The sequence below is a fragment of the Wasmannia auropunctata genome, unplaced genomic scaffold (assembly GCF_000956235.1).
Source record: "Wasmannia auropunctata unplaced genomic scaffold, wasmannia.A_1.0 LD336076.1, whole genome shotgun sequence".
Classification (NCBI taxonomy): domain Eukaryota; kingdom Metazoa; phylum Arthropoda; class Insecta; order Hymenoptera; family Formicidae; genus Wasmannia; species Wasmannia auropunctata.
In genome coordinates, this window is record NW_012026814.1 from 2,184,030 (window position 1) to 2,198,795 (window position 14,766).

Here is a 14,766-nt window from a genome sequence, read left to right on the forward strand (position 1 = left end):
CTGCATTCATTTAATTTCATTTTAATATAAAGCTGCAAAAATAACATTCAGCCGCAGTACAACATTATTTTATTTATTCCTGTATTTTGTTTTAAGATTTTCATTTCGTTAAATATATCTACCTTGAATTTTACATAACTCACACATTTTCGTTTCCTACAATCAAATTTCACTTTAAAGTGAGCGCCCGTAAAATGGATCGCCTCTGATTTGTTCAACCGCGTGCGGCAATTTCCGGAGCTTCAGACTTTCTGTCACGTAAAGTCTCCAAGATCATTTCGAGGTTAACTAGTCCTCCTGTTTGCTCCTGTTAACTCGCGCGTTCGCTCCGATGTTGTTTTCATCGTAGCTTCTTCGTGAATTCGATCGGCGATATGTGCGAGAGAGAGGGGGGAACGGACGGAAGGATGCAGCGGTACATCGTGATCGGCAACGAGGAAATCGTGGCGAGGCACTTCGCCGTGCGCGACTTCTACGGCGTGGAGACGTGCTTCTGCTGGAACGCCGATCAGCTGGCGATCTTCCCGTACACGGAGAACGGGGCGCGGGACGCGCGGGTGCTGACGACGCCGGTCCCCGTCAGGAAGGTGCAGTTCTTCGAGGACCGGGCCTTCCTGATCTGCTCGCCGCAGGGCGCGTACAAGGTGTCGCGGTGTCGCGAGTTCGCGGTGCTGAGCAAGAACGCGCTGGACATCGGCGGCGAGTTCTACCAGGTGCTGACCGCCCGGAGCAACGGCTGCGTCCACCTCGACAACAAGCAGGACAAGTCCTCGGCGCTGCTGTTCCCGCTCGTGCCGGGCGTGAGCGAGACGGCGGTGTGCACGTACCCGCTGAACCCGGCGTGCACCGAGCCGCGGCTCGTGAGCAGCCTCGCGGCCGGCTGGACGACCGAGGGCAATCTCTGCGTCGTCGCCTACCACAGGAAGCTGTACGTGCTGAGGGGCGACTCCGTGCAGCTGATTCACACCAGCGACAACGCCGTCGTGGACATCCTGCCGGTGAAGCGGCGGGACATGAAGGTGGCGGGTCTGCTGCTGCTCACGGAGCAGGCGAACGTGGTGATCCTGGTGCACGACGGCGGCGACGGGCGGCACGCGGAGGTACACAGACTGACGTTCGAGAGGATACACCTCGGGGAGAACGCGAGGGACTGCACGGCGCTCTGCGCCGGTTTCAGTCTGCACGCCGAGAACACTCTGTGGCTGGTGTGCTGCACTCGGTCCAAGTTGTACTACCTGAGGAAGGAGCTGTTCGTCGAGGCGGTTCGGGAGGCGAGGGTGGAGGCGAGGACGTTCACCTGCGTGCAGTATTACAAGCCGAACGTGATTCTCGGTCTGTCGCCAGGCAGGGAATTGGTCCAGCTGTCTCTCGAGGAGCTGGACGTCTCTATGTCGACCGACAACAACATCGTTCTCCGTACTGAAATGTTTCAACGTACGGACACTATCATGGAGAAGATTTGCAGCAAAGTGAAGGAGCTGAACGCGCTCTACGAGAGCCTGTCGGACGAGCAGGACAAGCTGAAGAGGATAAACATGTACGCTGCCAGACAAAAGTTGGCGTTGAGGCCTGACATCGAGGTGTCCAGGCTGGGCAGGCATCGCTATCTCGGCTTAAGCATCCCGAACAATCTGCCGAAGAACAGTTACGTGGTGTTCGCTCTTGCTTCCAAAAACCGAAGCACGTTCTGCATGAAGAGAGTCACGGACAGTCACGCGCTCGCGATGAAGATGCCCGTCAATGAAAATCGGATATCCTGTGCCTCGTCCATCAGTATGGATCTGATCACGTTGATGAACGAGGGGCATCCGTGGTGCCTTATACAGAATTTCGTAAACTCTCCGCTGCAGGATGTCAAGAGGAAGAAGGGGCCGAGGAGAGACAAGTCTGTCTTCATAAACGCTAAAATAACGTCATTGCTGCATTCGATAGCGAACAACGAATTGAACATGACAAAATTACGCGAGATCAAAAAGATTGTACGCACGGAATTGTCGCAGGTATAACGGTATTTAAATGAGCTAGCCATCCATTTAAGTTTGATACATTTTAATGTTTAAGATATTCAAAAGAGAGAATTCCATTCGTTTTTTATTGCTGTATTAGAAAACAGGCTGTCTAGTTCCAGTATGATTAGATTAGAACTTTAGTGCCAACTTTGTTATATTATTCTCTTTTAATTTAATATATATTATTGATTCGTATGTGATAAAGATTTTATATTTGTTATATGATAAATATATATATATATCTTTTAAATATATATCCTATGTCTTTGCATTTCAGAAAGAGATTTTGTATACACAGCATCTATATTTTATACAATTACATAATTATGGTACAGAAAATTATGTATATGTACAGAAAGAGAGTTGTTGGAAATTATATATTATAATTCTTATATAAAATGAAAATGTCGGAAAAATGAGAACGCGAAGAGAGAATCGGTACAAACGATATAAGTCTATGACAGATGTGATATTTCTAATTTCTAGACATTTTATAAAGATAATATAATCTAAGGAAGAACATTGTATTTATTTGTGATAAATATTCTTTCATATAAAACTTTGTCACATGTCAGATCGGCTCTCTTTGTTATTTCGAAACATTACATTTCTCTCACAAGAATTCCTCCTCTCGCCCCTTTAACTTTTTCGCTCTGCTTGCTAGCTTTGATATTTCTGGAGTATATTGTAATACACATGTAATTGTAATTAATCTTTAGCATGCTAGTAACTGGAGGCAATAAATTTTCATGCTTTGTTATTTGGAAACGAATATACGCTAAATACGGAAGAGGGGCTCAACGATCGTAGCACACTAAACATATGGCAGTAAGTAACAAACTTACTAAATAATGATTATAAATTCGTTCTTTAAAGATGCGCATAGACATGACAAGTCTCAATAAATATAGATGTGAAATGAAGAGCATACATATTAACACGACATTCATTTATATTACATATACCGTGTAAATCATCTCTGTAAAAAATGTCACGTTTTTTTTTTTTTTTAATATTTTATCTTCCACGCTGTAACTTCATCTATACAACAGTTTATAGTAATCTAGACCTATTTGCAATAGAATGCTGCTTTTTTTCATATCAGGTGTAATATATTTCTTCTCTACACATAATATTTCAGTTTAGACTCAGATAGTACAAAATATTAATAATTCATCGCAATTCTCTTATCGATTTTTCCCCCCCTTTTTTTTTCTTCTCGTAAGTACTTCGATCATTAATCTAGGGAGAGAACAATGTCAGGTAACCATTTCCTAGCTCGACACATTCGATACAGAATCCACAAGACCAGATGTTGCGCGTAAAATATTTCCATATAGAGGCGACCCACGATTAGCAGTTAGACTGTGCAGACGTACTTCAAACTGGCTTCTGCCTTTTTTTTACATTTCATTTTATTTCTACCGTGTATCTCTCAGGTCCTGCTAATTGTAGGATCACCTCGTGCAGATACATGTAGAAAGACTCGCTTTTCAACGCTTCAATGCCTAACAATTACAGTGTAGTTGTACATCGCATCGATGTATTTAATGCATATATAAGTACTCAATCAACAACAGTATAAATTATATGTATTATACATTCGCCTCGCGACATATAAAACAAAGAACAACAGTTTAAGTAAATTAGATTCCCGAATAGGTATTAACAATATTACGGAGTGAAAAAAAAAGTTTCACAATAACTATATAGGCATTCGCTTCTGAAATTGTGACATAAAGATACGCAATTGTATAATAAAAAGCAACTTTTACATATATATATATATTTTAGATTTCACACATACGAAAGTTCTAAAAAAAAAAGTGTACGCTACACTAGAAAAATTCTATTCCTAAAGTAAACAGTTCTTTAGCAAACATTTAATCTTTAATTTTCACAAGTAATAAAATATCACTTTAAGACAGTAAAACAATCAGTCGTCAATTCACAATTTAAGTACCTAATAGAGGAAAGTTATTTAAAGTTTACGAAGAGAAGAACAATCCCGCTTTCTATTTACATTTGTATGATACAAGTACAATTTTTGTAAGTTTTAATTACAATGTTACATGTGGTTCTGCTAATCGGAAATTCGATTAAATTGTTTTGCTAAGAAAAGCTCAAATGCAAATCAAGCGAAAAAAAAGAGCTCGAAACTTCGTCGTTTCTTTATCTTAACGGTGTATCGGTAAGAAAAACAGTACTTGTCCCCTGCACTTATCTCAACATACTTTCGTTATAATAATGAATGCAAGAAAAAGTGATATATATAAGTACGTGACTGCACCGGTTATGAACAGGAATGTGAACTAACGTATCGACAAGACCCTCGGTGTCTTAAGAGAATGAAAAAAGCGGTAAGGAATAGTACCCCTAGTAAAATCGGCTCAAGCACACAACGGTAATACTTAATGTAGAGGATATCTTAAGGCACGTAATAAAAAGTACGCGTAATTATATCAATTATGTACCAAGTCATTGCTACCTCGCTGCTACGCACTAATTGGGCCATTTCAAACTTATCGTGTATGTTTAGATTCGCATAAACAACTCAAAAAAGAGACGTAACTTAAACTCGCCTGGGGAAGTGACCTTCGAACAACGTAAATCTTCTTCAAACTTTTTCTCTGTTCATTTGTACTGTTTTCTAAAAAATATATATATATATATATACATATATATATATATATATATATATATATATATATATTTGTATATATTTGTGTGATAGTATTCGACCGTGTGACTGATTTCATATATATTTCACTTTTGTTCTCTTCTATATAATGAACCTTTCGTACTAAAATATATTCAAAATAACGTCAAGGTATTATTGCAGCGTAGTTCCTATCACTTTTCTTTCAATTAGCTAAAAACTGTACCCGCAATATCACTCGCATTGAAACAATCGTAATAAGAGTTTTACGACAGAACATCACGCACGACGCACACCCTGTGAAATCTAGAAATATATAAAAAGATATCTAAAAAAAAGGCAGACGAGTCGTTGATGTACGTTTGTTAATTGTAAATGGAAGCAAAACTATTTTTATTTCAACATGAAAAACCGACATTCTACTAAAAAAAATTCTAACTCTCTCACCGTCTCTCTTTTTCTCACGCGCAATTAGATAAGCTTCAAACGGATAGTCTCTAGTATATCTTGATTTTATCATTTATCATCTATGAAATGCTATTAACAATTACTCTATTCTCTTCATGCAAACTATCGATATAAAATGACTTTTCTGATGAAACTTAATAGTAATTAACGAAACTCGAGGTCGGGTACAGCCTCTAAGCCAATCGTTAAAAATATGAGGTGCCTCTCTCGTGATAAATACCTAAGTAACTCTCGTGGGGATACCTAGTGTCACAGTAGCAAAATGTGTCATGCCAGCATGTTCCGCTCTGTGTTGCTCGATGCTCTCAACGTCACCGACCTCGCCGACAGCAGCGAGTGCCGTCGGCCGTTCTGCAAGCGTTAAGAGTTATCCTGTTTAGGCAAGAGATTTGTTCGTTCCTCGTCGCCGCTCAGCTTCTTCATGGCGGGCGACATTCGTGCCATCTCGGACTGCCGTGCGAGAACGTCCGCATCGAGCGCGCTCAACGAGTCGCGTTTAAGTTGCATCTCCACTGGGCTCGTTTGTACCTGGAATGCAATACAATTCGACATGTCAGAAAAGTCGAGAGGAAATAAATCTCGCGTTAGCCTAATCTTGTCGCGAGGGTTAAGACATGTAAGAAACCTTCGCTGTTGAATTCCTGATTTTTCCATCGTTCCGCGGCGAGATGAACTTCGAATTCGTGATCGGACTGGCGCTGACCGGAAGCGGCGACGTCGGCGCCGTGACGCTGCGTATGGGCGAGTGAGTGACGGCGTCCTTTCCCCGCTCGCTGTCCGTCAGTCTGTCCGCGGGCAATATCGGAGATTCAGGTACACTGCGATCGTCCTCCTCCAGTGAATGCAGCAACTGCAGAGTGACAAGATCGGTGGTCGGTCATTACATTTAAAGATTGACTTGGAAAATTTCAGCTTTTACAGCAGCTCATGATTTATTCAATAAATCAATAAATATTCAATAAATTTTATTGCACAACCTTCTCCACTTCATCGTCGAACTGTTCCTGACTAGGCAGCGGATCCTTTTGGCTTCTCTCCAGGAGGGTGGCGCGCTTCGCGGCGAGGTACAGGGATCTCTTGACTTTCACGTAGAATACCTCGGTCACCGCGCGCACCGTGTAGTCCGGTATGAAGGTGTGACGCAGCATAGAATCCAAATTGACCGACTGAATGCTCCCGACCGTCTGCGGGTTCGCGTTCGTGGGCGACTCGGCTGGCAAACGAAAGAGCGGATCGTTCAAGCGAAGCCCCGTTTTTGAAAATATCAAATATGCGTCCCGGTATTCTTACCGATTCCGATGTTGGCGGTGAGAGCCTGCGAGCCGAAATACGTGAAAGGGCCGCTCTCGAACATCATGTTCTCCTTTCCGACCGTCACTTCAACGCGACCCTCTAAAATTAGCACGAAATAATCGACCGCTTTTCCCTGCTGATAAATTATCGCGGCCGGATCGGCTTTAGCTTTCTCACGCGACTTCACTTTAACGTGATAAATAATATCTTGCTTCAGTAAACGTCGCAGAATCGTCTCCGATATAACGTCGGATTTAAACGTGTCCACAGCTGGAAATATCGCACGCGATATAATTGCAAGTCAAACATCGTAAGGTATATATGTAAACTGTTTTGCACAATCCGTTCGATATTGCCTCCTTACTTGTTGATAAGTACTGGAACATCGCCAGCGTCAATTGTGGCGAGATGTGAATCCGCTGGTTTTCCTTTTTCTCCGCGAATATAGTGAAGTCCGTCGGCATCTTCGAACGAACCTGCCTTTTACGCTTACTTCTGTTATCCGCTGCAAGAGATTTATTAGCGATCATTCAAGTGACTCACAGGGAATTTTTGACTGTAAACGGAATTTGCACGTAAACTCGAAAGAGTCTCCAATTGCGGGGGAACTTCGCGGCAAGCGCGACGAAGCGATAGAGCAAAAAAAAACCTACTAAACACATCTGTCTCGTCAATAATCTCAGCCTGAATCAATTCCTCAATAACATCTTCCAACGTTATCAAACCGATCACCTCGTAAAACGGATCGCCCTCGCCTTCGTTGTTAACTCTTTGCACAAAAGCCATGTGACCTTTGTGACCTGAAAATACACGCACGATTATTACTCGTTATTCTCATTAAATGTGTTTTAATGAAAGAGAGAAAGGTTCGAGAAGAGAGTTGCATTATACGGACCTTCCTTGAATTGTTTGAACATTATGTCCAACGTAACATCCTCAAAAATAAAATTACACGGATTTTGATAAAACTGGCATAGCGTTTTGAGAGGCATGTTATCGTCGGGATCGACAAAAGCAAGATCTTTGATATACAGCATCGTTACTATGTTCGTTCTTACATCTTCGTACACCGGTATACGTGAGAACCCTAGAAATAAAACACACAATTTAATTCTACAGGCTAAAGTTGACAGAAAAAAAATCGACATTCGCTCATTATTAAATAATTATTAGACATCATTGTTAAATTATTATCAGGACTTGATAGAACTAAATGTTTATAAAGATTTATCTTTAATGAGTGCTTGATTAAACTGATAATATTTAGCATTCAATTAATATACAAAGGAATATGCGGACGTCATTACAATTTTCGAGAAGCGTCAATCTCGTACCTGATTTCATAATCTCAGACACGGTTTCAAAGTCTAGAATAGCGTTATAGTTCAACATGTATACATCTTCGATTCTCGTCATAACATCCACTACGGTCTTCTTCCGCAGTTCTAACGCTCCTGCAATTATATTTACTTCATCTTTCTCTAAATCGGTGCTCGTTACCTAGAAAGGTTCCTGTATAGTATTAATATATCAATTTCACGTTTTCATGCATTTCAGGCAATTCTAACGAAATTTGTCCACGTAGATACAAGATACTCGCAAAATTCTAAGCATTTACCCGGCACAAATGTTACAGGTAATAAACTCGGCCAATTAATTAATGTAATGTAATTAATCACACAAAGATACCGCATTAATTATATTAATGGCAACCGGTGCGACACTACAAGCTACCTTCTTGTGACGATACCGCAAGATAAAATTCTAATTCTAATTTAGATAATTAATTATTATACAGTCATTTAATTTCTTACCTTGATCAGCTCTTTCAAGCGTTCTCGATTATACACATTCCCGATTTCTTCACCGAGAATGGAATCGAGCAACTTGCTGATTGGATAACTTAACGGAAAAGTAATTAGCATTGTCAATTTAGTCAGATAGATAGTCTTTGCGCCGACACACAATCCGTGCCTGCTACAAATGGCCTACAAAAAGTACACATATGATAAATCGTACCTTCTCAACCTTCGAAAATCGAGGAATGTTCGTGTAAATGCTACGGAAAACAAGCATTCGCGTGATTACGGAAAAAACGTACCTGCGGCGAGATTTCGCCGAAAATGACAATAGCTAATGTCGAGCAGATAACAGCGACAATCCCGGATGTCAACTCATCCAGCAATATCGTGAATATCGAATTGACAAGAACATTGGAAAACAGAATCGAACATAAAAGGTAATTTCCGTGATTTCTTACTGGCTGAATAGTTCTCGCATATTTTCTCTCCTACAACGCAGAAGTAAAACGGCAACGTAAGTGGCAGAAGGGAAACTAAAACGCAGGGGGGTTGGGAACGCACAAAAGAGAAACGGGAGTTTCCTCCGAGCAGCTCTCTCTCTCTCGCTCTCAGCTTACCTTTTCCCTACCGGTGTTGACGAGTATTTTCAATTCGGTCCTATCTATCGCCATTAAACCGAGATTGAGACCGGAGAAAAGTGCGGACAAACTGAGACAAACGAGAATGATCAAGATAGTGAGCCAGAGCGGTAGAAATTTCTCATATGTGCTGATCTGAAAGTCCGAACTATAAATAATTGTTTCTACTCTTGAGTAACAAGAATTTTTGCATTAGTTGTTACTCGTTATTTTTTTTTATATTTATCTAGATAAAAATCGCGAATCGCGAATAAGAAGGGGAGAGACAGAGGGGGAAGGGGTGTGCTCACAGCGTTGTACAGCGCGGTGCCCTGGTGCTTGAACAGCACGTCCTTCTCGTCCTTCCCGAATTTCTCTTTTTCGTACAACGGCTGTTTTGCGCATACGTAAAACGGCAACGATCCCAGGGGGAGTACTACGCGAATGGTCGCCGTAGTCTTCTCCACGTTTTCCACCTGGAATATCGAGTGGAGTACCATTTGTAATTTTTTCCCTTATCTTTTTTTGTCCGCGCATGCAACGTTTTTCTGTCTCCGCGGTGCGACACTATACTCACCAGAAACTCGTCGCTCTTGATTTTGTCGCACACGACGCCCCTTTTCGCCGGCACGTCGGTGAAGGTGATCAAAGTGTCCTTCGTGAAACCGGTGCCGAACAAACGGATTACCGCCCTGGTCCCGGCGAGAATCCGCGGGATACCCCGCTCGTCGTGACTGGGCTCCTTGTCGGCCGTGTCTATTCGCAGCCCTTCGATATGTACGCCCGTGTTGTCCGGGGCGACTTTCGAATTGTCGTCGAACGGGCCGTCGCGCCGCGCACGAGAGTACTTTCTGAAATACATAAATTCGCAGAGTTTCAAAATCAATTTGCATTCATCTCCCGCGCGCACATTTTGTTGCACTTGCGCATCCGCTGACGTTATTGCTGGTCGCGACATTTTAAAGCCGCAGACGCATCTCGCGAAAAAATAGTTGGTCGATAAACCAGCTAATGTCGAGTGACACATAAAGCGTTATCAAGGCACTCGTACACATTCCCCGAGATACCAATATAACTCGTTAATCTGCAGAATGAATCGTGGGGAGAATGAGAGTCACGAGAGCCCTTTCATAAATAAGGCTATCGCCTTGATATACCGAGATAATGATATTTCAGATGGTCGCCTTAAGATATTGAGATCGATATAATGATATTTCAGACGGTCGCCTTAAGATATTGAGATCGATATAATGATATTTCAGACGGTCGCCTTAAGATATTGAGATCGATATAATGATATTTCAGATGGTCGCCTTAAGATATTGAGATCGATATAATGATATTTCAGGTGGCTCGATAAACATAAAAAACTACGTCACTATAAAAGCATAAATATACTTGTCTCGCGTAAGCCGTTTTAATCTCTCTCTCTCTCTCTCTCTCTCTCTCTCTCTCTCTCTCTCTCTCTCTTCCAGATATCGCGTGCACGACCTGGCTTTTGTAAAATATCGAGTGCTAACACATAAATAAGAAAACGCCTCTGTGTCACGTTCCAAGAACGATTATACTCCTTACGGAGATAATTCTCTCTGGAAAAAAATCATTACACAAATCACGAAGGTGGAGCTCTCGAGCGCGCCTGTTTTAGCAAGGAAGATTTTGCAGAGGCGACCTTTTCCGTAAATCACGCAGTGAAAGGTCGATTATTTTAACATCGCCATTCTTTCGGCTCGATGAAGCGGCGTCCACAAGAACGAGACAAGTCCGAAAGTGAAATTTTCAGGAAACAATAAAAAAAAAAGACTCGTCTTCAAAATTCTTCATTGCACAAATATGATTCTTTTTTTTTTAATAAACTTATTCGGTTCTTTCTTGTTGGGCGGAAAAACCTTTGGATTGCAACAAAACGACGCGGTGTCCACGCGGCGTGTAGCCGCGCGTGAACGGCGCGTCGCGCGTGCGACGAGTTAATCGGGAAGCGGCGCGGAGATATGGGTCGCACTCGCACACCAATTTCTATTTTTATTCATTAAACGGGGGCCAAGTTTGAGTATTGAATCGCGGGCTGTATTGGATCGTCGCCAGCGCGAGAGAGAGAAAGAGAGAGAGAGAGAGAGAGAGAGAGAGAGAGAGAGAGAGAGAGAGAGAGAGAGAGAGAGAGAGTGAGAAAGAGAGGGAGGTGTGGTCAATGGTAAGGCTTAACGTCCGGATAGCATGCGGTTATCGCTTCGTGCGCGCGGTCGCGCCTCGCCGTTAGAGACGAATTCCTCGGCGTGCCCAAATGTACGCGCGTCTAAAGTTGCGCATTCCACGCCGGACGGAGCGATAATATATAACGCCCTATAACGTCGCACCGTCGTGCGCGACATCGTCTTCTATTACCTAATCCGACACGTTTAACTTTTCTGCCCGCCCCTCGCCCTGCCTGCAATACGCGTCTGATGATGAACGGGTAAACAGTCAGGCTGAAGGGAAGGCAATGAAACGGATGATTTATTGAAAACTTAAACGGTCCGCATGTGCTGTACAAAGTCATTCGCCTTCTCGTAAATCAGCGTCGCTAATATTCGTGGGAACGGAGATAATTCCCGGCGTATACGTATCATTTTGTATATGTATCGCTTTCATTCTTGCGCCCGATTAGAGGCGCGATTAGAGATCGACGGGGTGGAGAGAGACGAGAGTTTATCTGTTCGCAGAACAGTTTAGGATGTCTCTCCCCTATATGCGTCTCCGTGTTTTTAGAAAGTAACCCAATATTTCGAGCGTGGCCAAGTGTGGACGGAGAGTTCCATAAGATTTTAAATAGACGGAAACGCCGTATGGAAGAGTTAGAATTGGCGGCCGTTCAAAAATCCGTTTCTGAGAAATGGAAAAAAATTATAAATGGAACGTGACAACACCTTGAGGCGTGGATATTACATAAGAGATCGACAATCAAGTGAAATGTAAATACCGTATACTTTACAGTTTTATGTACTTTTTATAATTTAACGATGTGCACGAGGAATAATCGGAAAGTAAAGTGAATTTATATGTTATTTTATCCTCGTGTACGTACGTTAGCAAACTCGTTTACCAACATTACCATATATGAAAACATACACAGAACTATCTCTCGATGCAATCGCCCAGCTTTGCTACGCATCTTGTGTAACGGCCCACGAGTCTTTTGATTCCGAGAAGAAGGTTTTCGGTATTTGAAGGCTGCCCTCGAAGTCACGTACGCACCGCTTCCTTAATATTCTCGCCTAGGTGCGAATGTTAATCCCGCGAGCAGCTTCCTTTAAACGGTCCAAACAAACGGAAATCCGAAGGAGCAAGGTCAGGAATGTTTCGGCTGGATATAGAAGTTCAAATTTCAGTCGTCGTAGTAGTTCCCCGCGACGGTGGCCAAAAAAACCTTTTTCGCAGAAACGAAATGAAATTTTATGGACCGTTGATATACACAAAATGTGTCCGCGAAGCTGGGCGATTACAGTGAGAAAGAATTTTGTATATATTTTGCTAATGTGTGCATTGTACAATACGAATAAGGAATAAGTAAATAAACTCACTTAACTCCCTGATTTCTCCTTGTATTTAGAATCATTTGAAAACTGCGCAATTCGATGCATCGAGTTTGCAATAACTGACTTAATTACGAGAAGAGTTTCCCCAAGGCTTTTAATATCTCTGCTGAAATATTAGCGTCCAGCGCGAAGTACTTATATACTTTCTATTACTTCATGTCTGTTTTTAGACGCTCTTAGTCATATTTCCTCGGTGATTAATTTAGACAATTATTTGATCCTCACTAGCACATCGGTTTTTTCGGGAATCACTTCCGCTGACTCGCTGGAAGTGATAAGGAAAGGAGGTAAAAATCAAACCGAAGAACTTAACGAAGAATGCACAGTCTAGAAAAAATCAACAGAACAACAGATTTATGCATGGTAAGTGGAGAAGAAGAGGAAGAGGAAAAGGAATAAGGAATAAATGTGCAAAAAATAAGATAAAGATAATGACAAGGGAGATAAAAACAAAGAAGAGAAAATTAAGTAGATAAAGAAAAAAAATAAAGATAAAATAGATAGAGAAGCTAACAAAAGTAAATGATAAAAGAAAATGAAGGAAAAATTAAAGATGATGAAACAAAGGAGGATAAAGAGGGAAAGAACAAGAAAATAAAGATAACGAATAATAAAAAGATAAAGATGAAGATGAAATAAAAAAAGATAAATATGAAAGAGAGGAAAAACTAAAAATAAAGAAGATACAGAAGAAGATGAAGAAATTAAGGACGAGAAAAACGAGAATGAGCAAAAGACGCAGACTTATGTATTTAGAATAGAAAGGGGGACTGTCAAAAGAGGTTACTTACTCCGATTGTACCGGGCACTTGATCGAGATGCGATCGCCGAGGTTGCTCCATTTTTCGTCGCTGCCGTTTCTCAGGCAAAAATAGACGTCGGCAATCTTCGCGTCCGGAACAGTCCGGAATCTGTAGACCGCGCGGTCGCCAGCCGACGACGTCCACACCGCGTCCAAAGTGTTGCCCGCGTCCCGCGGGCAATCGCGGCTCGACGGCGACCATCGTGGCGCGAGATCGCGACCGAGGCCGGCGCCCAGGAACTCGACGTGAGGGACTCGACGACGATTGTCGCCGGCGGGATTGGCACCGGGTGGCAGCGGCGACAACGGGACGACCGCCACCGAGTTCACCGCAATCTGGAGCACGCGCGGCCGAACGTCGTCGTCGTCGTCGTCGCCGTCGTCGTCGACCGCCGTCACTGCACCCGTCCCCGTCCCCGTCACCGTCACCGTCACCGCCGCCGTCGCCGACGATGTCGAGGTCGACGCGCCGGCATTCGCTAGCTGGGCGACGCACACAAAAACAAACAGCAAAAGAATCGTCGCCGGCGCAAATCGCGTACGGCCGACATACTGCGCCATCATACGACCACTGTGACTCCGCCGACAACTTCACTCGGCTCGTGCGAGAGCTTAAGTAGTTGTATTTATAATGCGCCGCCGCGACTGCGCGCGCACGTGCGGCCGCTCTCGGCTCGGCCCCGCTTCCCTTTGACTGCGGCGAACTTCGCCTTTCGCCTGGCCTGGCGGCTAAAGGCCCGTTTCGAAAGAGCCCCCGTTCCGCGACGTGCGGGGATGCAAAAAAAAAAATCGAAGTTTCGCAATTATAAATCTCGCGGAGATGGAACGGGTGATTATATGCCTAATTAGTCCGTAAATTACCGACTGTTTCCGGATTCGATAATGGATATCTGATAATTCGACGGCGCGCAATAATCATAATCCTACCAATTGTGTTTAATAGATGGTCTTAATTTGACGTCGCAGTCAAATTCTGATTAATTGCCGATTAACTTGCCGAGCAATATTATCTAGATATACGATTTCACGAATTATTTATCTCCTGTCGTCCCCGTAAAAAGACGAAAGATTAAATTATAGGCACAATATTATATAGAATTCGTCAATTTTGCAGAAGCAATCCTGCTTCCGATTAAATTAATTGGAGTTTGGTCGGACTCATCTTTAATATCCATTTTTTTTTATTTATACAGAATTAATTTTTAATCCTGACATAGCATTACTTTTTTCAATTTTAAGATTTAGAAAAAGATGAAATATATAAATTAAACTTAAAAGTTTGTTTTCATGTACTTTTCCATTTGATAGTAAATTGACACGTCATGAAATTAGAGATTTATTATTTTATGCCTCGCGTAAAAATATATATACGTGTATATATTATCGATAATAAATAACTTATCGGCTATCGATTTTAACATCATGCATGCAGTATTTACCAAACGCGGTACAGATCGTCTAAACGTTTCCCGTATTCACCAGCAGGTAGCGCTCTCTGCACTCGACGCGACGATCCCCGACCCCCCACTCGGACCGCCGATAAT

The 14,766-nt window shown here is 42.6% G+C and overlaps 2 protein-coding genes across 2 annotated transcripts; one reads left to right on the forward strand and one right to left on the reverse strand.

Moving 5' to 3' along the window:
• Nucleotides 1-407: 407 nt before the first annotated feature.
• On the forward strand, nt 408-2,583 carry LOC105449495. The gene is made up of 2 exons (XM_011688749.1): nt 408-2,000; nt 2,287-2,583. The coding sequence occupies exons 1-2, from the start codon at nt 408-410 to the stop codon at nt 2,404-2,406; spliced, it is 1,713 nt and encodes a 570-aa protein (XP_011687051.1). The 3' UTR covers nt 2,407-2,583.
• A 2,859-nt stretch (nt 2,584-5,442) lies between these two features.
• Nucleotides 5,443-13,786, reverse strand: LOC105449496 (metal transporter CNNM4-like). Its single transcript, XM_011688750.1, has 14 exons — nt 13,212-13,786; nt 9,426-9,699; nt 9,160-9,324; nt 8,849-9,004; nt 8,531-8,719; nt 8,244-8,417; nt 7,764-7,929; nt 7,325-7,516; nt 7,083-7,229; nt 6,794-6,934; nt 6,427-6,699; nt 6,114-6,349; nt 5,762-5,986; nt 5,443-5,664 (listed from the first exon to the last, which is right to left on the reverse strand). Exons 1-14 carry the CDS (start codon nt 13,784-13,786, stop codon nt 5,497-5,499), a joined length of 3,081 nt encoding a protein of 1,026 aa, XP_011687052.1. The 3' UTR covers nt 5,443-5,496.
• Nucleotides 13,787-14,766: the final 980 nt, after the last annotated feature.